Below are 23,928 nucleotides of genomic sequence, written 5' to 3' on the forward strand. Positions count from 1 at the left end.
GCAGGAGATCTAGGTTTGATCCCTGGGTCATGAAGATCCTCTGGAGAAGGAAATGGCAACCCACTCCAGTATTTTTGCCTGGAAAATCCAACAGATGGAGGAACCTGGCAGGCTACAGTCCATGGGGTCACAGAGTTGGACATAACTGAGCAACTTCACTTCACTATCTCACTAAAGGAAAACTGGGCTTCAACATTTCCAATGGATAAAAACAAAATATCTTTTAGAGGAACTCTATGGATATTAGTTCCATAGCTTTAAATTATGAATGTCCTATGGGAACCTGCTAAAAAGATAAGTCTATGGCCATACAGTTGAATTGTGAACCACCTTAAAACAGTACCTTGGTTTTCCCTAGCTAAATGATTCCCATTCTACAGGGTAAAACATTATGTGAGTTTTTAAATTTCTTTTAGTACAACTTAAAAATACTTGCTTAACAATTATAACTACCTTAGAATATTTCAGAAACAACTACTCACACCAATCTCAGTAAGGTCTTGTATCATATATTTATTCCAAAAAAATCGGTCATCAACCTGAAAAAGGTAGAAAACAAATAGGTCAGAAACATGTTGTTTTAGTTTTCCCACAGAGGCCAAACAGGTCCATAAATTGCTCTGGGGGCAAACCCTGCTCTGAGATATGAGGTGTACCTTTTGCCAGAGGGGACGGGGGTCCTTCTCTCCAGCATTTTGCCTCTGCACAGAATTGGTCAGGTCATAGGTCAAGCTATAGTAAAAGGATTCTGAGTCCATGAACATCTTCAGCAACTCCTCAAGTAATCTTCTCTCCAGCTTCTCCTTTTCTTTACTTTCCTTAACCTATAAGAAATGTATCTACTATTACTGCAGAATTAAATGCAAGGCATTATGTGGATACCACACAACTCCCTAGGAGAAAAGTGAAAAATAATCCCAAGGATATGCAGAGACAGTGCTTTAAGATGATGAGTAGTCTGAAAATAAGTCTCGTAGCAGGAAAGTCGCCCCTCCATTTAAAACTAATCAAAGATGAATTCCAAGCCCATATCAATCAAACTCTTACTTTCTTTTTATTAGGAGCAGACACATTGGATTTAATATGCGTAAAGGTCTTCAGTAGAAACTTTGAGTCATCAGGAGATGGTATAATCTTCTCTGGTTTGTTAATTCCAAAATGATGCTTCTTACAGAGCTACATAATTAGGAAGAGAAAGAGAATTCATTATTACTAATATCTGCTTGCTAAATGTTCTAGCATGAGTGCACAAGTGTAGCTACTGCTCAAGCATCGTGGTTAAAACCTCAAGAGCAAGGAAAATGACCAAGTAGTCCACTGATACTAGAAAACACAGCTGTGGTTTCAAGGATTAGAAAGCTACAGCAGAGCGCAAGCCAAAAATACAGGGCAGGATATACTTAGGGGTTATAGTAAGCTCTTATCTAATATAACTGAAGGATTAAATGCTCTGGTTGGGGTTCATTAATGCTTTAAAAACTGGCATCTGAGATTTCCCAGATGGCTCAGTGGCAAAGAATCTGCCCGCCAATGCAGGAGCCTCAGGAGGCTCCTGAGTGGAGAAGCTCCCCTATAGGAGGGCATGGCAACCCACTCCAGTATACTTGCCATGGATAATCCTATGGACAGGGGAGGCTGGCGGGCTACAGTCCATGGGGTTGCAAAGAGGTGGACACGACTGAAGCGAATTGAGCACGTACAGGCACACAAGATTAAAATTACTGCAACATACACATTTTCTAGGCTCTAGGAACATTTCTTTACAGCAATCTGTGCTAAACATTAGTGCTAGTTAATGGAGTGTTTGGGGTGAGAAGATGTCAAGAGTCTGCTCTATTAGGAATCTTAAAATCTGGACATTTCAACTACTCTTTCCCCTTCTATCCTCACACACACTGATGAAATCAACATAAAAACACATCCGTTGGGTCCAGAGATTAAATTTGGAGAACCAAAAAGTTGGAGCCGCAGGAAATGAGCAGTCTAACCCACAAAGGTGAGGAAGAGGATGGAAAGGTTTAGACAAGAGAAAGGCACAAAGGTTCTAGAGACGACCATCGGGTTAGAGTTGAGCATTTTACATATAATTTCATGTGACTCAACACATAAACCAAACATTCTGAAGGGGACACATGGATTCTATTACTCATATGCAGACTAACTCCAGTTTTTCAACACACTGGTTTTATTGCCGTGCTAAGTGGCAGAACCCTGTTAGGAGGTAACATTTACTATATGCTTATTATTAGTAGTGTCTTACTAACAAAATCCAACCAGTCCATCCTAAAGGAGATCAGTCCTGGGTGTTCATTGGAAGGACTGATGCTGAAGCTGAAACTCCAATACTTTGACTACCTCGTGCGAAGAGCTGACTCACTGGAAAAGACCCTGATGCTGGGAGGGATTGGGGGCAAGAGGAGAAGGGGACGACAGAGGATGAGATGGCTGGATGGCATCACCAACTCGATGGACATGAGTTTGAGTAAACTCCGGGAGTTGGTGATGGACAGGGAAGCCTGGCGTGCTGCAATTCATGGGGTCGCAAAGAGTCGGACACGACTGAGCAACTGAACTGAACTTACAAAGTAACTATTACTAGATAATAAACAGGATGAGAAAAACAAGGAGAGCAAAAACTAGTCCCAGTTTTTTCTTTTTCTTTAATTATTAATTATTTACTTTTGGCTGTGCTGGGTCTTCACTGCTGTATTGGGTGGGGGGGCGGTGGTACTGTCTCTAGTTGCAGTGAGCTGGGCCTACTCTAGTTGTGGTGCACAGGTTTCTCATTGTGGTGACTTCTCTTGTTGCAGAGCACAGGCTCATCCCAGACCAGGGATTGAATCTGTGTCCCCTGCAATGAAAAGCGAATTCTTAACCACTGGACCACCAGAGAAGCCCTAGTTCAAGTTCTGATAGTAAATTATCCTTTTAAAAAAGGAAGGAGGCTGTTCTGGTCAAATTGGAAGTGGAAACTGATAACTGAACCAAGAGTTTAGACGTAATGCAATCTTATGGGTTTTATGTCTTTTTAAAGCTCTGGTTATCAAACACTCAATTTACATGGGTTTCACAACATGACTACAACTTTACACTCCTCCTGGCCTACCAAGGGAAGACAAGGGAACCAAAGGGCAAGTAAAAAAGATCTAGAGTCATCCTGCTGAAACCCGAACTAACTTAAATTTTCCTCCAAGGGTTTCCTGGGTGGCTCAGAGGTAAAGAATACCTGCAAAGCAGGAGCCACAGCAGATTCTGGTTTGATCCCGGGGTCAGGAAGATCCCCAGGAGGAGGGAATGGCAATCCACTCCAGTATTCTTGCCTGGAGAATCCCATGGACAGAGGAGACTGGAGGGCTACAGTCCATGGGGTCCCAAAGAGTCGAACACGACTGAAGCAACTCAGCACACACACAAGCAAAACTAACCAGATCATGACATGATGGGGAAGGAGAGAGAATCAAGAATATGGATGTTGCTCCAGCAATTCTCTGTTCCCTTCTTTCTGCCCGATCACTCAACCAGCACAGAAACACACTGGTATTTCTCTCCTCTAACACCTTCCTGTGCCAGCTAGGATCCTACTTCTTTATAAACCTCACTGCCTCCAATTCCTCTCCTCCTGTTCTCTCCCCAGCCCACTGCAACTTGGCTTTGGCCCCCACCACTCCACCTTAACCTATCTTCAGTGTGACCCATGTGGTCTCCTTGGCTAAACACAATGGTGGGTTCCTGGTCCTCATCTTAACTGCTCAGTAGCATCTGACACAGCTCCTCTGTCCCTCATCCTCTCTGATACACTGTCTCACCTGACTTCCACTGGTACTCTTTACCTTTTTTACTGGTTCCTTCCCAACCATTTCACTTCCTAACGTCTTGGCACCTCCAGATTCAGTCCTGTCTGCATTCACTTTCTCAGCGATTTCGTCCAGTCTCCTGGCTTCAAATACCATCGACACACCAGTCCTTCCCTCTCAACAGTATATTTCTAGCCCTGCTCTTCTCCCAAATTCTAGAATCACAAGTGCCAACATTTCCATTCCGATTTCCATCAGGCACCTCACACTCAACACATCCAAAACTAGACCCTCATCTTCCCTCCCCTGCCTTTATCTCCTGTGGCTCTCTTCCCTTTGCTTACTCCACTCCACCCACATCAGCTACCTGCTGTTCCCCACACGTCAGGGCTACTTCCACCTCAGGGCCTTTGTTCTAGCTGTTCATCCTCTTCCCAAATGTCGTTCAGTCGTTCAGTCGCTCAGTCGTGTCCGACTCCTTGCAACCTCGTGGACTGCAGCATGCCAGGTTTCCCTGTCCTTCACCATCTCCCAGAGTTTGCTCAAACTCATGTCCATTGAGTCGGTGATGCCCTCCAGACATCTCCCGAGACATCTCACCATAATCGCCACCCCTGGCACTCCACCCACCACTCATACTGCACTCAATTTTTATTTCCCATAGCGTTGATTACTTTTCAACATAAGACATAACATAATCATGTTAATGTTTATTGCCTGCCCACGTTCACCAGAGACCTTTGCTTTACTGACTCATCTCTCCAGGGGCCTTAGCAGCACCTGGTACAGGAGGTCACAAAAGAAAACCTTTGTTAAATGAATGAATGGGCTCTGAGGTTACAAATGTGAAGTGGTAAACTCCAGATTCACACACAGGTCAGAAGAGCAGTCTTGGTAAACCATCACTTCCCTTCTTCCATGAATACACCTCACACCCATTTGACGTTGGTTAGCACAGAATTCCTGGGACAGCCAAGAAGCTCTGTTAGTCCCCTGTTGCTGCTGCACCCTCTTTTTAAAAAAAAAAAAAAAATCTGAAAACATGCCTCAAACCTAGTTATAAGTTATTACAATTTTAATATTTTAACAGAATATTATGCACCTGTCAGATACAGTTATTCCTTAAGAGCATTCAAGCCAGCAAGATTTTCCCCCAGGAATACATCAAAGATGATTCTAAATATCTAGCTATTCTAAAGTAATCTTGTAGCAGCACACCTAGCCTGCACCCACACACTCCTCATTTGCAAAAGGACGGGAGTTGTTTTTCTCTGCAAGGCTAGCTTCCCACTGTCTCCCCTTAAGGATTAGCACCTTGTCCTGTCATTCACTCCCCTTTACTCTATTTCAAACTCTCTCTACTAGCCCCTTTCCTACCACCTTTTAACACTACTGAAGTTTACTGAATCTTTTTTTTTTTTAATCATTCCTCAACCCTGAAATCTCTGTGCCATAGTCCTTGGAACTGTGAGGATGCTAGTCTGATTGGGGTAGATCAAAGAGTGACGGCCCAATGCAATTCCTGAGGCAGAGTGAAACAAGGACACCCCCCCCCACACTCTGAAAAGGACAAGTCAAAGAATGTGGCAATAATGATCACTTCCTGCTGTCTCTTCCTCTGGTCCCCATGAAACCCATCTCTCTGGGCTCTTACCAGACCTCTGACTGTTCCTTCTCTGTCTAGCATCTCTATCTCTCAACATGATGGTGGTTCCTGATGTTCCATCCTTAGTTCTCTACCCATCCTTCATGTTCTGCTGAGAACATTTCATCCTCTATCCCCTGGAGAAGGGAATGGGAACCCACTGCAATATTCCTGCCTGGAGAATCCCATGGACAGAGAAGCCTGGTGAGCTACAGTCCGTGGGGTCGAAAAGAGTTGGACACGACTCAGCGACTAACACACACACACAACCTCATTTTAACTCCTACTATGTTTAACTCCACTTTTCTAACTCCACTCTTTTGCTCTGAGCTCATGACCCAAAAATACATTTCCCCACTATTGGCACTAGTCTCTCAAATTCAGCATCTCCAAAACTCAACAACGCCAATTCCCACATCTTGTTCCTTCTCCCATATGCCCTATCCCAGGCAATACCACCAACTGTACAACTTAAGCAAGAAATCTTCGAGTCATCTTCCTTTACTCTCCCTGACAAAGTCTCTTCTATCAACCCCAACTATTTCATGCTGATTGCTATTGTGTTAATTCAGATCCATATCTTTTGCCTAAACCATTGCTTCTCAAGGGAGGTGCTGCTGGCTTAACAGACTGAAGAGTTCTTTTATGCACAATCATCCCACTTAGAGCAGAAAACCTAACAGCCACCTTTCATGAACTGAGGAGTCCACTCCAGCACCAGGCTTCAAGTACTGAACAGGGTTCCAGGCTTCCGTTTAGTTCCCTCTATTGTGTAGACATGGCCTGGAGAAGGGAATGGTTACCCACTCCAGTACATTCTTGCCGAGAGAATCCCATGGACAGAGGAGCCTGGTGGGCTACAGTCCATGGGGTCGCAAAGAGTCGCGCAAGACTGAGTGACTAACACTTTCACTTTTTTTCACTGTATAGGGACCAAATCTCCATCCACCACTGCCTGCTTATGGATCCAGAACCTAGGAGGCCTATGGCCTCTATTTGACCTACTATTCCATTTTTGGTCCATGAAGATAAGATGCAGTTTCCCTCTAGGCCTGGCAATGTCTTCCTTGTTTTTCTTTTCTCTTTTTTTAATCTACCCTCCTCCTGGGCTTGGAACAGAGTTGACAGAGGCCCAATATCCCTTAACTTCCTTACCAACAACTTCAAAAAAAATGCTAAAACTTGAAAGTTTATTTTTAAAGTTTGCTACGAGTTCATCTAATGATAAAATAAACCCAAAAGAGACATGAGGCTACTTATAGTTATCATTTACCTTCCTCAGAATGAATATTTATATGATTCTTTAAGAAGTATGAATGCGTAGTATTGTAGGGTAACATCCCAGACTCACTGTCCATATAATACAATACATGGAATAATCTTTTAGAAAGCCCTCAAAACCTAAATTGTAAAATAAAATACAGCCCCAAAGGTTTCAAGTAAGGATTGTGATCTGCATAGCAAAGCATAAAGTCACCACACCATCTCTCTTAAGGTTGACTTTTCTAAAGAGAAATTTAAAATTACTTTAAACACAAAAATTTTCAATGAATATTTTAGAATCGTTCATATATATAGTTAGTGGTAAAGAATCTGCCTGCCTGCCAACGCAGGAGATGCAAGAGACCCAGGTTCGATCCCTGGTTCAGGAAGATCCCCTGGAGAAGGAAATGGCAACCCACTCCAGTATTCTTGCCTGGAAAAAATCCCATGGACAGAGGAGCCTCACGGGCTACAGTCCATGGGGTTGCAAAGAGTCGGACACAACTGAGCACTTGTCAGTGACAGTCAGCATATATATATAGTTAACTTTAGAAAAGAAGGCATGACAACTCATTTTATAAATTTATTTTTAATTGAAGGATAATTGCTTTATAACATTGTGTTGTTTCTGCCATATATCACCATGAATCAGCCATAGGTATACATATGTCCCCTCCCTCTTGAACTCCCCTCCCACCTCCCACCCCATCCTAACCCTCCAGGTTGCCCCAGAAGCCTGGTTTGAGTTCCCTGAATCATACAGTAAATTCCCACTGGCTATCTGTTTTACGTATGGTGACGTATATGTTTCCTTGCAGCTCTCTCCATTCATCCCACCCTCTCCTCCTCCCCGACCCCCGCACCGTGTCCACATGTCTGTTCTCTGTCTGCGTGTCTGTTGCTGCACTGCAAATAGGTTCACTATCTTTTTTTAAAGGTTAAGTTCAGTCCTACCAAGAAATAAGAATATAGAAAATAACTTCTTCTCAAAATTCCTTCCAGTCCTAAAATGCTTTGTTGAGACAGAGCTCTTGGGATTATAACATACAGCGTGTACAGTAGGATCACCTTCCCTTTTCCAGAGGCCCAGCCAGTTCTGCATAATATGTGCTTAGGCCCTTATCACAACACAGATACACACAATCTCAAAAAGAAAACCACAATCACAATACTCCCCTAGTATTTCCACTGCTCTAAACACTTACAATTCACAACCAAGATTAAGGGCTGCTGCTGCTGTATAGGGAAAGGGAAATAAATGATTTTACTTTATAAGTTGATATCTATGTCCATCAGGAGCTAAAATTTTAAACAGATGTCTAATGGGAAACCAAATATGGAAAATGATGCAGTTATCTATTAAAGCAACGAGATACAGCAAATAAGATACGCAGACACGGAACATAAGCCTATAAAACTTTAAAGGATGTTTTTCCAAAAGAAAGAATATCTATGTTCTCATCTATTTGAGCTCCAAAGATTCTTCATATCCTTGCATAGATCTTTTCTTTTTTAAATGGCACACTGTTTTGAAAAACAGTCTGGCAGATCCTCAAAAGGTTAAACCCAGAGTTACTATATAATACAGCAATTCCATTCCTAGGTATAGAATTTCTTTTTCTCACAAGAGAAATGAAAACAATGTCCATCAAAAACTTATACACAAATGTACAAGTTTTGTTATGTACAGAAACTTGTATATAAATATATAGCAATATTATTCACAAACAGCCCCAAAGTGAAAACAACCCAAATGTCCATCAACTGATGAAAGGATAAATAAAATGTGGTATATCCATACAAAGGGATAAAAAGAAATTAAGTACTGACACATGCTACAACAAGCATGAACCTTGAAAACATGGTGCTAAATAAAAGAAACTGGGCACAAAAGGCTACATATTTTATGCCATGTAGAAGAAATGTTCAGAATAGGCAAATTTATATAGACACAGAAAGTAGATTAGTGGTTGCCTAGGATTTGCCTGGGGTTTGGAGGAAAATGAGTGACCGCTAATGAGTGCAAGGTTATTTTTAGAGTCATGAAAATGTTCTAAAATTAATTGCAGTGATGGTTACAAATCTGTGAATATACTAAACACCACTGAATTATGTGCTTTAAATGGATGAACTGTATAGTATGAAAATTATTTTAAGAATTGGCAAACATAATAAGCCATACAAGTAAAGTAAAAAGTCAACTGGGGTAGAAAACTAGAAATTCTATTAATTCCCAACTCTAACAAAATGCTTCTGCTCCAATGACAGTAGACAGATGAGGTCCTAGAAAATCTGAGAACAGTGACCACAATAAAGAGCCCAGGGGTCCTGAGGGGAAAGGTAGAAAGCAATGGATATTCAAACACAGACATAGATGTCCAAATTATAAAGACATACTAGAAGACCTAGGCTTCCCTGATAGCTGAGTTGGTAAAGAATCCGCCTGCAATGCAGAAGACTTGGGTTTGATCCCTGGGTTGGGAAGAGCCCCTGGAGAAGGGAAAGGCTACCCATTCCAGTATTCTGGCCTGGAGAATTATGGACGGTATAGTCCATGGGGTTGCAAAGAGTCACATATGACTGAGCGACTTTCCCTTTCAAGAAGACCTAAGAGTCAGCTTCATTTAAGAAAGTCTTATGTGCATAAGATACATATAGTCATGAAAAATAACAGGAATTTTTTTAACTAATAGAAGTAGGAAAAATATGCAAAGATGCAAAATATAAAAACTATCCTGAAAATTTGAAATATTGCTCCTCCAAAGAGCTGGAGACAAATGGAAACCAGGGGACATATGTATACCAATGGCTGATTCATGTTGATGTATGACAGAAACCAATACAATATTGTAAAGCTATTATCCTTCAATTAAAACTAAATTGTTTTTAAAAACCAGAATATTGACAGTGATCATTCCTATGTGGGAGAATTTTTCCTCCTCCTCAGTTACAATTTACTATATAATCAAAAATAAAAGCCCCACAAAAATTTATCATACTTCTAAATGCTCGTTTTAACTGGTGTTATATGGAAACTAGAATAAGAATATCAAAGATTTAAATTAACATGTCAGAAAATAAACAAACAGTTCATGATTTTCAACAGAGCTGTTCTTTGCCCTTCTATTGTTCACTGTTATAAAGCTCCATTAACAGAAAACAGGATGAAAGGAAGGGGAAAAAAGGCTTAAATGCAAATTTCTAAAAATTATATTCTCTTGAGAGAAAGCCATGCCAAACTATCATTAAATTGGGATCTGGAAATACTTTATCTATAATCACGTTTATCCCTAATTAGCAAGGGTCATTATATATTTCCAGCTGTTAACACAGACTATTCTTTTAGTACCCTGGCAAATGCCATCGCTCAGAGTGTCCAACAGTACTGTAAAAACACTCAGCTATGTGGGACTATCTCATTTTCATTTGTATGTGAAGATGATCTTATTCACTTGAGAGTGTCAAGAAAGAAAAGGAAAAGTCTTCAGAATGAAGACATTTAAAAAGCTATCATCACAGTCACTTTTTTTTTGTTTTAAAATTCCATTAAATGTTATTTCCTGAAGATTCCTCCCCCTCTACCACCCACTATCTATACAATAGTCAGCTGAAGCTCCAATACTTTGGCCACCTGATGCAAAGACCCAATTCACTGGAAAAAACGCTGATTCTTGGAAAGAATGGAAGCAAAAGGAGAAGGGGGCGGCAGAGGATGAGATGGTTAGATAGCATCACTGATTCAAAGGACATGAGTTTGAGCAAACTCTGGGAGATGGTGAAGGACAGTGAAGTCTGGTGTGCTGCAGTCTGTGGGATTGCAGAGTCAGAGACGACTTAGTGACTGAATGACGACAAATCTCAAATGATACAGACTGATGGTCACGAAGAGCATCTTCCTGAAAAGTCCAGCAGGCGTCCCATGCAGGCCTGTGGACAAGGACAGGTCATTTCCCCAGAGTTGGGGGTGCCAGATCTTCAAACTTATGACTAATAAGTGACCAAGGTGCTGAGGACCTGGTCCCTGCTCTAAATCTAACTGCCCAGGCCCCCAGCTCACTGCTCAAACCAGCACGTTGCCCAAGGAGTGCTCACCCTCAAGGCCAAGACTGGCGACAGAAGCCATGCTGATCTTTCCATTTGTCAGCAGTTATCCAAAAGACACAATTTACTGGCTTAATCAATGGATACAGTTTATTTTAGTCTGCTCTTTGCTAAAATAAAATGCAAACAAAAACTGCAAACATTCGTTTTTAACAGGCCAACTGCCACCGAAGTTACTTGTCTGAGGATCAGCAATAGTGAATAGTATTCTATCTCTGCTGCTGCTGCTGCTGCTAAGTCGCTTCAGTCGTGTCCGACTCTGTGCAACCCCAGTCTCTAGTACCAATCAAAGGAAATAAGTACTCGAATCTTTTTTTTTTATTCCTATAACAGAGTATCAGTGTCCTCCTAAATTCATTTTAATATTGGTTTGTTAGACTGTCAAACTTCCAGAAAGATCTGAAGCACAAAAATAACTATGTTGTTATGGCATACCCTGTTTTATTGTGCTTCACAGATGCTTTTTAAGAAAAAAAAAAATTAAGAGGTTTGTGGCAATCTCACAATGAACAAGTTTATTGGTACCGTTTTTTCCAGCAGCATTTGCTCACTTCATGTGTCTCACATTTTGGTAATTTCCCACAAGATTTCAAACTTTCTCATTATCATCATATTTCTTATGGTGATCTTTGAGGTTACTGTGAAAAGACTGACTCCCTGAAAACTCAGATGATGGTAAGGGCTTCTCTGGTAGCTCAGATTGTATAGAATCTGTGTACAATGTGGGAGACCTGGGTTCGATCCCTAGGTTGGGAAGATCCCTTGGAGGAGGGCATGGCAACCCACTCCAGTATTCTTGCCTAGAGAATCCCCATGGACAGAGGAGTCTGGCAGGCTGCAGTTCATGGGATCACAAAGAGTCAGACATGACTGAGTGACTAGGCACACATTTAGTATCTTAGCAATAGTATTTTAAAATTATGTATTTTTTTTTTTAGGCATAATGCTCTTGTACACTTAACAGACTATAGTGTAATATAAACATATCTCGTATATGCACTAAGAAACAAAAAAATTCATGTTATTATAATTATATGCTTTATTGCAATGGTCTGGAACCAAACCCTTAGTATCTCTAAGATATGCCTGTATGTATTTTTTTAAATAATTTAACCCTGTCCCCAAATCTCCTTCCCAAAAGTTCAGCCTAGAAAACACGTACTGAGTTGTGGGACAGTGGACACCATGCTACCTGTTACCTGCAGTTCAGGTAACAGGGAGGCAAGGCCAGCAGAGGGACACAGGAACAGACAGCCTAAGTCCAGGTTCAGATACAGCACAAGCCGGCTGTGTGACGATTCCTTGCCAAGCCTTCTGTCTTCACCCGTGCAACACGGATTATAATAGTGCCTACAGCACAAGATGGCCCAAAGGACGAAATATGATCATCCATTTAACCCTCAGGGCCTGTCTGGTACATCACACAGTGATCAAAACAGGCCAGGACTGTGACAGTGTGATGACACCCCTAGATGCCACATCCCCACACTGATAGTAGACATGATACAAGTGCTTTCATGGGTTATTTCTACCAGAGTGGAGACAAACACTGGCCCTGGGCAATCTCATGATCTTGGCCCTAACTTACTCAACTTGTGGGCTTGGGTTTTAGAAAATGAAAGTCTAATAGGTCAGTGGGTTTTTTCTTTTTCTTCTTCAAAAAAAACAAAAAACCCAACTTTAAGAAAAAAAAACTACAAGAGAAATATAGCTTTAGAAACATTTCAGGACATATAGATAAAAGAAGATACAGTAGAAGTTAAATCTAACCTTCCTGACTCTGCTCACCCCAGATCAGTTTTCAAATTGTGCTATACTGACTCAGACGGTCAAGAATCTGCCTGCAATGCTGGAGACCTGAGTTCAATCCCGGGGTCGGGAAGATCCCCTGGAGAAGGAAATGGCAACCCACTCCAGTATTCTTGTCTGGAGAATACCATGGACAGAGGAGCCCGGTGGGCTTCAGTCCATGATGTTGCAAAGAGTCACACACAACTGAGTGCCTAACACACACAGGGGTCACCAGAAGCAGAGGTGGGTTTCCAGCAAAGGCAAAGTAGGAAGGGCCCCAAGCAGCAGCTCTTCCCCCATCACCACTTCAACCAGTGCAATTCTGCTTCTATGCATCTTACATGCTGGTTTTCATAGATTTTAAGACAAAGGTTCCACACCAAAGTCTGAAAACCACAGGACTCAATTACTCTAAAGATACCCAGCTCTAGAACTCTATGATTCTGGTCTATTAAATCAAATCCTCATTGTAGCCATTATACCTATATCAAGTTGCCCTGAAATTTCCTGAAACTTCACCTTACCTCTAGCTCAAGATCCTGAGGTTCCATTTCAGAAAGTGATAGTACAGCAATTTTGGTAACTTTACAGACCTCATGGTCTCCTGGAAGTTTGCCCACCAAGGCCTTCTGCCGAATTAAAATAAGCCACCATGGAAGATCTGAAAGAGAAAAGGCATATTTAATGTCTGGTTTCTATAAAGTACTACTGTCCTAGCAAGCCGAAGCTGAGTAACACAGTATGCAAACAGTACAATCCTTTGGTGAAAGTGAAAGTCAAAGTGACTCAATCATGTCCATCTGCGATCCTCCAGATGCAGGAATTCTCCAGGCCAGAATACTGGAGTGGGTAGCCTTTCCCTGCTCCAGGGGATCTTCCCACTGGGAAGAAGAACCCAGGGATTGAACCCAGGTCTCCCGCATTGTGGGTGGATTCTTCACCAGCTGAACCACCAGGGAAGCCCACAGTCCTTTGGTAAAGAGTACAACAAAGATAGAAAAAATGGCCCTAAAACCTATGAAAAGATGTTCAATGGAGATGTAAATTAAAATGTTTTGATACCATTCTCACCCATCAGCTTGAGGATAATAAAAAAGTATTGCTACGACAGCACATTCTGACAAGGCTGTGGGAACGAGGCACCCTCACAGCTCTTGTGAGAACACAGATACAACTTTTCCAGATGTTTATTTTACTATAACTAACATTAAAATATACCCACTTACCGTTTAACCCAGCAATCCCACACTTGTGAATTTACCCTGAAGATACATCTCAACAAAACAAAAATATATACACTCAAATCTATTCACTGCAGCAGGCTAACTGCAAACTACTGGAAACAACTTGAATGCCCAGACAAAGAATGGTTGAATAAACTATGGCACATCTATGCAATAGAGTACTATAAAGAAGCTACAAAAAAGAATTCAAAGCATTCTATAAACTGATAAGGGGATAAACTGGATATATTATTCATGTATTAATATCTTTACTGATATATTATTATATAATAAGATATAGTATTGAATCAAAGCACAATGGAGTAGCTAGAGTACACTACCCTTTCTATTAAAAAAAAAGAGAGAGAGAAATATATTTGCTCATTTGTATAGAAAAAGAGAGGAGAGAGAAATTAGAAATAATGAGATTGGTTACCTAACAAGGGGTAGGTGGAAATGAGAGGGAAGGAAGAGAAAACAGGAATGAGATAAAAGGGACTGGAACTGACAGCTCTCCAAGTACACCCTCTGACATACTTTCTGACTCTTTGAACCACGATAATGTTTTACATCTCTTCAAAAATAAATGGTTCAAATTAATCAGAATACGGAGGGAACCCAAGATGAAATGCAAAGAGTAACCCAACTCTGCTATAAATGGAAAATGTAGGAGACAAGGAAGAAATAATCTAAGTAACTTTGGAAAACAGTATTTTGTAAAGATAAAGACAAAAAGAACTGTATACAATATTGTACTCTGATAAGCAAGTTATTTGTCAGAAGAATATGGGTTAGCAATTCCAGAACTATTTCATGTGCACACTAGGACTGAGCAAATAAGTAAATATATTGATGAAAGTGGGAGAGAGGTATAAAACAAATTAAAGCAATACTTAATAAATATAAGAAAGAAAGGAAAGAAAATGCCTACAGGCCCAACAGTTATCTTTTCAATCCAAATTTCTACTTTTCACAAAAGGTTTTTATTTAAATGAGAAATAGTCTATGAAAGCCAGCATGCAAAAGCAATTTTTCATTTTGAGATTATACTCTTTAAAAATACTACCTAATTAGTACCCAAAAAAAAAAAAAAAAACTATTGAAACAATGTTTCAGCGATTTCTTATTATAGAAAAACAGCATGGTGGATATATATTGTGCTTATGAAAAAATATTTTTTTTAAAAGATACAGTATTTTAATTTCTTCCATTTTTCTCTCAAATACTAATCCACTTTCATTTTAGGCATAGTGCTTTGGAGATGTGTGTTAAACATTTCATAAATGCAAGAGTTTGGAAATGTTTCATAAGTCTTTATAAAGTAGGGTGGAAATTCACTCCTAAGTTTCAAGGCTTTTATAAGTATTTCATTATTCATGATCATTAAACTTTAACCAAGGACCCACCATGTGCTGGCAAGTACGTCAGGCATGGATTAAGGTTACCAAGCATTTAACACACAGTAAACCTAACACATAATACACAGTACACTTGAATGTTAATACAGTCTGTTGAGTAAAAGGAAGCCCTTACCACAAATCTCTTAACCTTACAAGAACAACTTTTATTTTACATGAAACAATTTAGAGTGTTGGCAGAGGATAAGACAAGCCAACATTAGGAAGCCCTCTTCCTAGTTTATGCCTTCTTGTCTTCTTATTAACATTATGAACTGCAATTTTAAAAAATTACAGCAATGACAAAAACACAATGTACATAATCAAATGTGATAAATGTCTTTCTCATATGCCATCTAATGGCGTAGTACCAAAAATATCAAATTTCAAACACAGAGGGTTTACCCCATATATAGACTCACTTGGGAAAACAAAAAGCACGCATTTTACACAAAAATGCTGGTATTGTCAATACCAAAATTCAACTTACAAACTTAAAAACACTTAAAACATTACAGATTTAAGTTCAAAATACCTGAGGGGTTATAATGAAGATTAAATCTGAGAAAATACAATGTAAATTATCTCAAACAACAAGGAACAAAATTTGTAAACAATAGTTCCCTTTTCAGAAGAGCCTCAATGTGTTCTGACTTAGATGTCAGAACTCAGACTCAAATTTTAGCTCCACTATTTATCAGGTGCTTCAGCATAATACTTAACTGTTCCAATTCTTGGTTTCTCACCTGTAGAATGGGGGAAAATTGCCTATTTCAAAGAGTACCTAGGAGGATTAAATAATTTTTATACTCCATATTATTCAGAGTTAATGTTTACCAGGTAGCAAAACATACTGTAAAGCTATGGTAAATAAAACAACATGGTGCTGGTACAGGAATGGACAAATGAGTACTAGAAAAGAACACAGAGGACAGACAGAGACCCACGTAAAAATGGGCATCTAAGTTAATGACGATAAAGAGGCAGAAAGTATGGGATGTCAATAACCTTCCACTGTTATTCAACACTCCAGTGTTGAAATACACACTTAAGTACCTGCAGACAAATGTATCTACCCGGAACGTGCTTTGAGATAATTTAGATGCTGGGAATGTGGGGACCATGGATAAAAACACCTTTTTGTAGTTGACTTGCAACCAGCTCTACAAATTGCACTGGGTTAATGTCTCATATAAGTCTTTCACTATACAGTTGTCTGCCTTGCTGTTTTCAGTCTCACACACTGATCAAAACCAAAAAACCAAAAGTAAGATAGACAAGAAAATTGATATATACTAGTTATAATCTAAGTAACTTGGGATGATGAAAATACACTGGAGTTACATAGCAGTGATGGTAGGATAATACAACCTTATGATACTAAAACCCAGTGAATTATGATGTTGAAAGAGTGAATTTTATGGAGTGTGATTTTATCTCAATTTTTAAAAAAAAGCTTCTAAAGAACAAAAAAACTTGCTAAGAGTCTAACTTACTAGAACAGTGAATAAACTAAAAAGTATATTTTCTGCCAAACACAGAGATATAGGTACTTGAAATAATGTTTAAAGAAACAAGTAAAATTATCATAATGGAAAGAAAATGAAAAACTTGAATTGGACACTAAGATACTTCTGGGTTGATTCTAGAAAACAAAACAAAAAACCTCTTGGGAAATAACAGCAATCTGTATTTCTGTAATTATTTTGTCATAGGTGAAACAAACACAACAGTAAACACACAGAAGCCTGAAAATCCAGCAAAAATGAGTATGTTAGTTACAGGGTGAAATGATCCAAATATATTTTCTCTAGTTTGAATTTTAAGCTAAGAAAAATGAAAAAGTATAGCATCACTATTGTTTAGCAGTCTCTATCCAGTCAAGCACAATTTTGTAATGAAGCATTTAAAAGCACCAAGCAGGTTACTGCATTAATTTATATCACCCACCAGAAAAAGACACTTAGCTTAATTAAAGCCATCACACTGAGATCTGGATATGTAGTATAACCAAGGGTCAGAGGTAATTTATTCTAGCAAGGTCTTTTGGTATAAAGATATTTCCTCAACTTTTAAAATATATTACAATGGGGAAAAAGGTCAATTTTGTAACCCTAACTCCTTTAAAAAAAAAAAAAAGACAAAAAATGTGACTTCCCCAGCCAGATAAGAAAACTAACTAGGAAGTGATTATCTTGAAAAGCATGACCAATTAGGACAAGTAAAACAATAGTTCTGGAAAATATTCAATTGCTTGCTCTATACAATAATTGACTCAGTTAAATTAGGGTAAGCAATCGCAGGAGAAAGATTTTTATTCAAAAAACTTTTTTTTCTAAATTAAAATTAGGGGCTTCCCTCACAGCTCAGTTGGTAAATCAATTGCCTGCAATGCAGGAGACTTGGGTACAATTCCTGGGTCGGGAAGATCCCCTGGAGAAGGAAATGGCAACCCATTCCAGTATTCTTGTCTGGAGAATACCATGGACAGAGGAGCCTGGCAGGCTACAGTCCACAGGGTCGCAAGAGTCGGACACAACTTATTGACTAAACCACCACTGTGTGAAAATCTTTTCTCCCTATTCACAACCTCGAAGTACTGCATCTAATATTTCTCAACACGGCTATGAATTCTACTGACATGCATCAATAGAAAAGATAAGCATTTGATCCAACAATGCATGTCTAGCAATGTTTTATTTTTATTAATTTCAACCATACAGAAAATAAAGGAATACATTCCATGTGTTTAAAAATGTAAACATTACATATAAAATTAATATTCCCTTTCAAGACTGTTTCCCATTCCACGGAAATTCTTTAACTCTAATCCTAATCCCACTTTATGAGTTCTCTCATATGAGAAGACTGGCAGAGAAAGGGAACAACTGGTTACCATTGCTGGTATTAGTCCTTTCACTCTTACTTGAGCTTAACAACGACTTTTTAAAAATATTTACTTATTTATGGCTGCATTGGATCTTAGTTGCGGTGTGCAGGCTCAGCAGTCTTGGCTCAAGGGCTCAGTCACCCCTCAGCATGTGGGATACTAGTTCCCTGACCAAGGACCAAACCCACATCCCCTGCACTGGAAGATGGACTCAACCCCTGGACCACTGAGGAAGTACCACCAATGACTTTTTTAAACATGCATAATTTAGGGAATTTCCCAGCAGCCTAGTGGTTAGAACTCCAAGCTTCCATTACAAGGGCCATAGTTCAGCCCCTAGTCCAGGAAATAAAATCCCATGTTCTTTGAGAATGAGCCCCTAGCAGTTTTTTTTTTTTAATGCAACACAGCTTTATCTAGTCTTTTCAAAGCATTCAATTTAGCCTTCATAGAAACAGGAAGTCATTCCTTTTGTATTTACAGTTGATGGGTTTATTTAGTTATGTAATTACAGTATCAAGTAAAACAAGTATGAACAAGTATGGAAATAAACACAACCCATGATCTAGCAGAAGACAGAGGGCTTCCTACCCAGTCTCCACCAGCCAACACCATCCAACACATCTACCAATACACTCCGCAGAGGCAGAGAGGAATGCTGGTTAATCTTAAGTGAGGTTCAACTAAAAGAGCTCCTACTGACAGAAATACATACACAGTACATACTCTCTGTGCCAGACACTTGGAGTGAGTGAAGTATCTGTGTGAAAACAATTTTGATTTTGTGTTTTTTTTTTCTCCTTCTGGCTCACCTTTTTCCAAGACTGTTTCTGATTTGAACTGGTTCAGTGGGATTTTTAAGACTCAAAAATAACATTTCTTCAGTACTCAGCCTTCTTTATGGTCCAATGCTCATAGCCACACATGACTACTGGAAAAAACCATAGCTTTGTCTATATGGACCTTTGTCAGCAAAGTGATGTATCTGCTTTTTAATACACCGTCTAGCTTTCCTTCCAAGGAACAAGAGTCTTTTAATTTCATGCTGCAGTCACCATGGAGCCTGAGAAAATAAAATCTGTCACTGGTTCCAATTTTTCCCCTTCTGTTTGCTATAAAGTGATGGGACCAGATGCCATGACCTTAGTTTTTTTTAATGTTGAGTTTCAAGCCAGCTTATACACAACAGAATTTACAATTATATCCACATGCCAAATTACTAACATTTATTTACTACATACTCCAAAGTCCTAACGTAATATTCAATAACCAATATTTAAATTCTTGAAGAGCTTCTGCAGCTTATGCCTCTAGTAAGAGCTTAGAGTCCGAATTCGAACCAGACGAATGAATCAGAGGATGGAAATGTGCTGCTGTGAAGGAAAAAGAGAATTAGGAAAGGCAATTGTAGTTGGCTCACTTTTCCTTTCTTCTGTGTCAAGCTGACAATAAGAATACTTATGTGTTTCTCTGCCATTTCAAGTTGACACTCTGAACTAATAAGTTTAAGCCAAATGACTCACTGCTCCTTTTATACATTAAGGCTTGCCGCTGCTGCTGCTGCTGCTAAGTCACTTCAGTCGTGTCCGACTCTTAGCGACCCCACAGACTGCACCTACTAGGCTCCTCCGTCCATGGGATTTTCCAGGCAAGAGTACTGGAGTGGGTTACCACTGCCTTCTTCGACGTTAAGGCTTAGGTGCTTACAAATTTAACATTGCTTTAGCTTTCTGGTGACTTGAACTTGGGCTGTTTTTGAAATGTATATCTGTTTATGCTTCTTGCCTTAAAGTCTATTTTGATATTATGAGCACATCAGTTTTCAGTAGGTTAGCATTTGCTTGGTTTCTCTTTTTTCCATCCTTTTACTTTTGGCCATTCTCTATACATATACATATACCTAAGGTATTTGTCTTAAAAGTAGCTTATAGATGAATTTTATTTTTCCATTATGAAAAGCTTTGCTTTTTAACTACTAAGTCTATTCATGGGCTTCCCTGGTGGCTCAATGGTAAAGAACCCAACTGCCAATGCAGGTGTATTCTTGCCTGGGAAATCCCATGGACAGAGGAGCTTGGCGGGCAACACTCCATGGGATCACAAAGAGTCAGACTTGATTTAGTGACTAAATGAGTCGATTTATATGTAATGCTACTGTTGAAATATTTAAGAATCATTCTACCATCTTACCATTTCTTCACCTGTTCTATATACTTTTCCTTGTTTTCTTGTGGATTGAGTGTTAAAATTATTATTCCATTTCCTCCCTTTATTAGCTTTTTACAATCTTTTATTATTCTATTAGTGATTATACTGTAGGGTCTGATAACATGAGCCCTAACTTACAAAAGCCTAATGTAAAGAAGTACTTTTGCCAGTTCCTGGACAGGGAAAGGCCCTGAGAACACCAGCCTTTTTTAGCTTACCATAGTTACTATTATTGCTGTGTGCTTTCATTCTGTGTTCATTTTAAACCTCATATAAAGCTAACTTTGTTTAAATTTACCAACATTTACTCTTTGCATTGCTTTACGTTCCTTCCAACATTTCCGCACTCCTATCTGGAATCATTTTCCTTTTACCTGAAGAACCCCTTAGTATTTATTTTAGTGCAGATACTGGTGATGACAAATTCAGCTTGTTTGGCTCAAAATGTCTTTTTTTCCTTAGTTTTTGAAGGTACAAAATTCTAGACAGGCACTTTGAAGGTATCATTCCACTGTCTTCCGGCTTCCACTGTTCCTACCAGAGCTTTACTGAATGCCCTTGAATTTAACTTTTCTGTAGCTTTTCTTTGGCTGCTTTAGGATGTTTTCTTTGACTTCAGCTTTTATCAGTTTTACTATGAGATGCTCAAGTGTGGTTTTCTTCATATTTTTTCTCTCGCAGTTCAAAGTATTTCTTGATATTGTGACTGTCAGAAATAATCTCTGACTAGTTTCTCTTGATCTCATTTTTTAAAATGTGTGAAGTATCTTTAAATGATCTGTTATATAGCACAGTAACACAGTATGCATTCTAAGAGAATCTAATCATTGGGTAATATCTTAATGGCTTTGTTGTCATTGTTTAGTCACTAAGTCATTTCCGACTCTTGTGACCTCATGGACTGGAGCCTGCCAGGCTCTTCTGTCTACGGGATTTCCCAGGCAAGAAAACAGGAGTGGGTTGCCATCTTATCTGCAGGGGATATTCCTGACCCAGGGGTTGAACCTGCATCTCCTGCACTGGCAGGTCAATTCTTTACTACTGAGCCACAATGGCTTATCTCAAGATAAATTATGTTCCAATTTGAAGGATCCTGCCTTTTCTTTTTTTAAAATAAATCTTTGGGTGCTCACTTTGGCAGCACATATACTAAAATTGGAATGATACAGAGAAGATTAGCATGGCCCCTGCACAAGGATGACACACAAATTCGTGAAGCGTTCCATATTTTTAGAAGACAAGTAATTGTATATTGGTTAATAAAGATATGAGCTAACATTTAAAAAAATAAATAAATAAATTTTGGGTAGGAATTTAAATTCAGTCCACTGTGTGCATAAAACCTATTGATACCTATTGCATAAGCTATTAATTGGCCATTTAGTACTTTTAAATGAATATAAGCATAAGTCTATAGATTTTATGTAACTTTATGCTCAGATGGCAAAGAATCTGCCTGCAATGCAGGAGACCTGGGTTCAATCCCTGCATCAGGAATATCCCTTAGAGAAGGGAATGGCCATCCACTCTATTCTTGCCTGGAGAATTCCATGGACAGAGGAGCCTGGCAGGCTACAATCCATGGGGTCACAAAGAGTCGGACACGACTGAGCAACTAAACTGCATGAATTTAAATTTCTACTAAAAGATATGGATTCACAGTATGTTTAACATAATTTTCTGCTTTCTATTTAAGGCCATTTCTATTTGTTTAAAACTACATCAAGAAAAATACTTTTCCTAATAGAAACAGAAATAAAGTAGTATATTCCTTTGAATATATTTCAAGGAGCATCGTACACCATTGTACATCAAGTAAGTAGAAATACAAATAATACTACCACACAACAATGCTATTTTTTTCCACTGTCAGATATCTGTAGTTAAAAGTACATCATATTGGGCTTCTAATATTCTCAGTGACCAAAGAGCCAATCATTAATTCGTTCATCTTCCAAACATAGTAGCTACTCAGTGTTTCTTGATTGATTGCTCTATTGCCTACTAAAGTGTCCTAAGTCTGCGCATACAGAAAACCGAAAGTGATTCATACGGAGAGTGTCTGGGACATGAGGTACGTTTATTAGGATCCATTTCAAAGGTACCAAATGGTGCAATCAGAAGCATATTCAGCTTAACCTACGAATTCAAACTCAGCCTAATAACAAAATCCCTAATAATGACCTGCCATAAAATTAATCTATTATAATCTATAAAAATATAAAGACTTTGCTATCTATAACAGTCCTAGAAAACTAGAAAAGTCTAAGTATCAATGGGCAAAATGAGTTTCTATTACAAGAGTACATTTTCCACATAACCGTGTCTTTCTCTTGCTCAAGTGCTAAGTAAGATGTTTCCTTACATGTTTATTTAAAATGTTAATCTATTACATACTTTCCTACCTATTAAACCCCAGCATACTAAATATAATTGGGGTTATTTATGGTGAAGGTTTATCATCATGAAGCTAAACTACTGTTTTGAGGAGTGACAAGTGTGCTGTGAGGCTGGAGGTTACGGGCCGCTCTGCCTGAGGGAACACAAGCCCACAGGCTGTAACAAACCTGAGAGCCAAGTCAAAGTCACTTAGATGGACAGCCTCCATTTCTGCCCTGGGTGGTGATACGGCCACATCTAAGTAAGCGAGTCTTGTCTTTTTTTAATCAAAAATACCCTTTTTAAAACACAATTAGACCTGGTAATAATTTGATTGCAATCACTTCAAAATGTTGAGGAAGATAAAATGTTCAATAAGATAAAAATCTTAATAAGAATATAAAGGAGGAAATAATATAAATATAGGAAACACCTTTATAGGTGGCCCATACATACACTTAGTCACTGTTATCTTTACAAGGTTCTTCTCTTTATGGAGTTAAGAACTTTTAATATCACTGCCATAGAAATCACTGAGAAAACAACTGGAGTTTAAGAACAAATTCCTTTATAACTGGACAGCAGAATGACAGTGAAATAGAAGAGGCAAGCTGGCCTACCTCTAACGTTCTCTCTCTGCCTGAGGATATAAAAATCTGTGAGTTAGAGACATGCTCTGAACTAAGCAGCAAGCTTGTCTGATGCCCTTGGGAAAGCTCAGAGCTGTGGGTCACCTTCCTGTGTCTCATTCAAGCACTGCTCCTACCAGGGAGGTGGAACCATCCACACGAAGGAGACTGGAGTGCAGCTCAGGGACAAGGGGGGTGATGGGAAATTCTGAAGCATAAAGTAATGGAGCAGACAGAGCGGAGCAAAGAGAGGAGGGAAGGGGCATTCAGCACCTCAGTACCTGGGGAGAGAGTAGAAGGAAGACAGAAGCGAAAAAGAGCAACCAGAAGATGCCAAAGAAAGGAGCCTCTCGCCGCTTAGCCCGTCTGCTTCCAAGACCCAAAGCTATTAACTGAATAGATCAGCTATAACTACAGTGGAAGAATCTTTTAAGGTCCCCAACATGAATCTTACCTCCAAAATTCATGAGTTCTGAGACCCTCATGAATCAAAGTCACTCAGTTGTGTCCGACTGTTTGTAACCCTATGGACTATACAGTCCATGGAATTCTCCAGGCCAGAATACTGGAGTGGGTAGCCTTTCCCTTCTCCAGGGGATCTTCCCAAC

The 23,928-nt window shown here is 39.3% G+C and overlaps 1 protein-coding gene and 1 non-coding gene across 5 annotated transcripts in view; one reads left to right on the plus strand and one right to left on the minus strand.

Annotated features, from left to right (window-relative positions):
* Positions 1 to 23,928, minus strand: part of INPP5F (inositol polyphosphate-5-phosphatase F) — an 88,419-nt gene that overhangs the window by 30,184 nt on the left and 34,307 nt on the right. For 2 of the 4 annotated variants that reach the window (XM_043475291.1, XM_043475292.1), the window contains exons 3-6: positions 13,119 to 13,255; positions 1,048 to 1,176; positions 657 to 824; positions 483 to 539 (exon numbers count right to left, since the gene is read on the minus strand). In XM_043475291.1, the coding sequence (XP_043331226.1) occupies positions 483 to 539; positions 657 to 824; positions 1,048 to 1,176; positions 13,119 to 13,255 (491 nt within the window). Of the gene's footprint in view, positions 1 to 482; positions 825 to 1,047; positions 1,177 to 13,118; positions 13,256 to 23,928 lie in introns of all 4 variants that reach the window. The other 2 variants (XM_043475290.1, XM_043475293.1) reach the window with 1 other exon arrangement.
* Positions 21,438 to 21,544, plus strand: LOC122446969. The gene has a single exon (XR_006271099.1). It is a non-coding gene; the product is annotated as a U6 spliceosomal RNA (small nuclear RNA).

The sequence above is a fragment of the Cervus canadensis genome, chromosome 8, assembly GCF_019320065.1.
Source record: "Cervus canadensis isolate Bull #8, Minnesota chromosome 8, ASM1932006v1, whole genome shotgun sequence".
In the NCBI taxonomy this organism is placed as follows: Eukaryota; Metazoa; Chordata; class Mammalia; order Artiodactyla; family Cervidae; genus Cervus; species Cervus canadensis.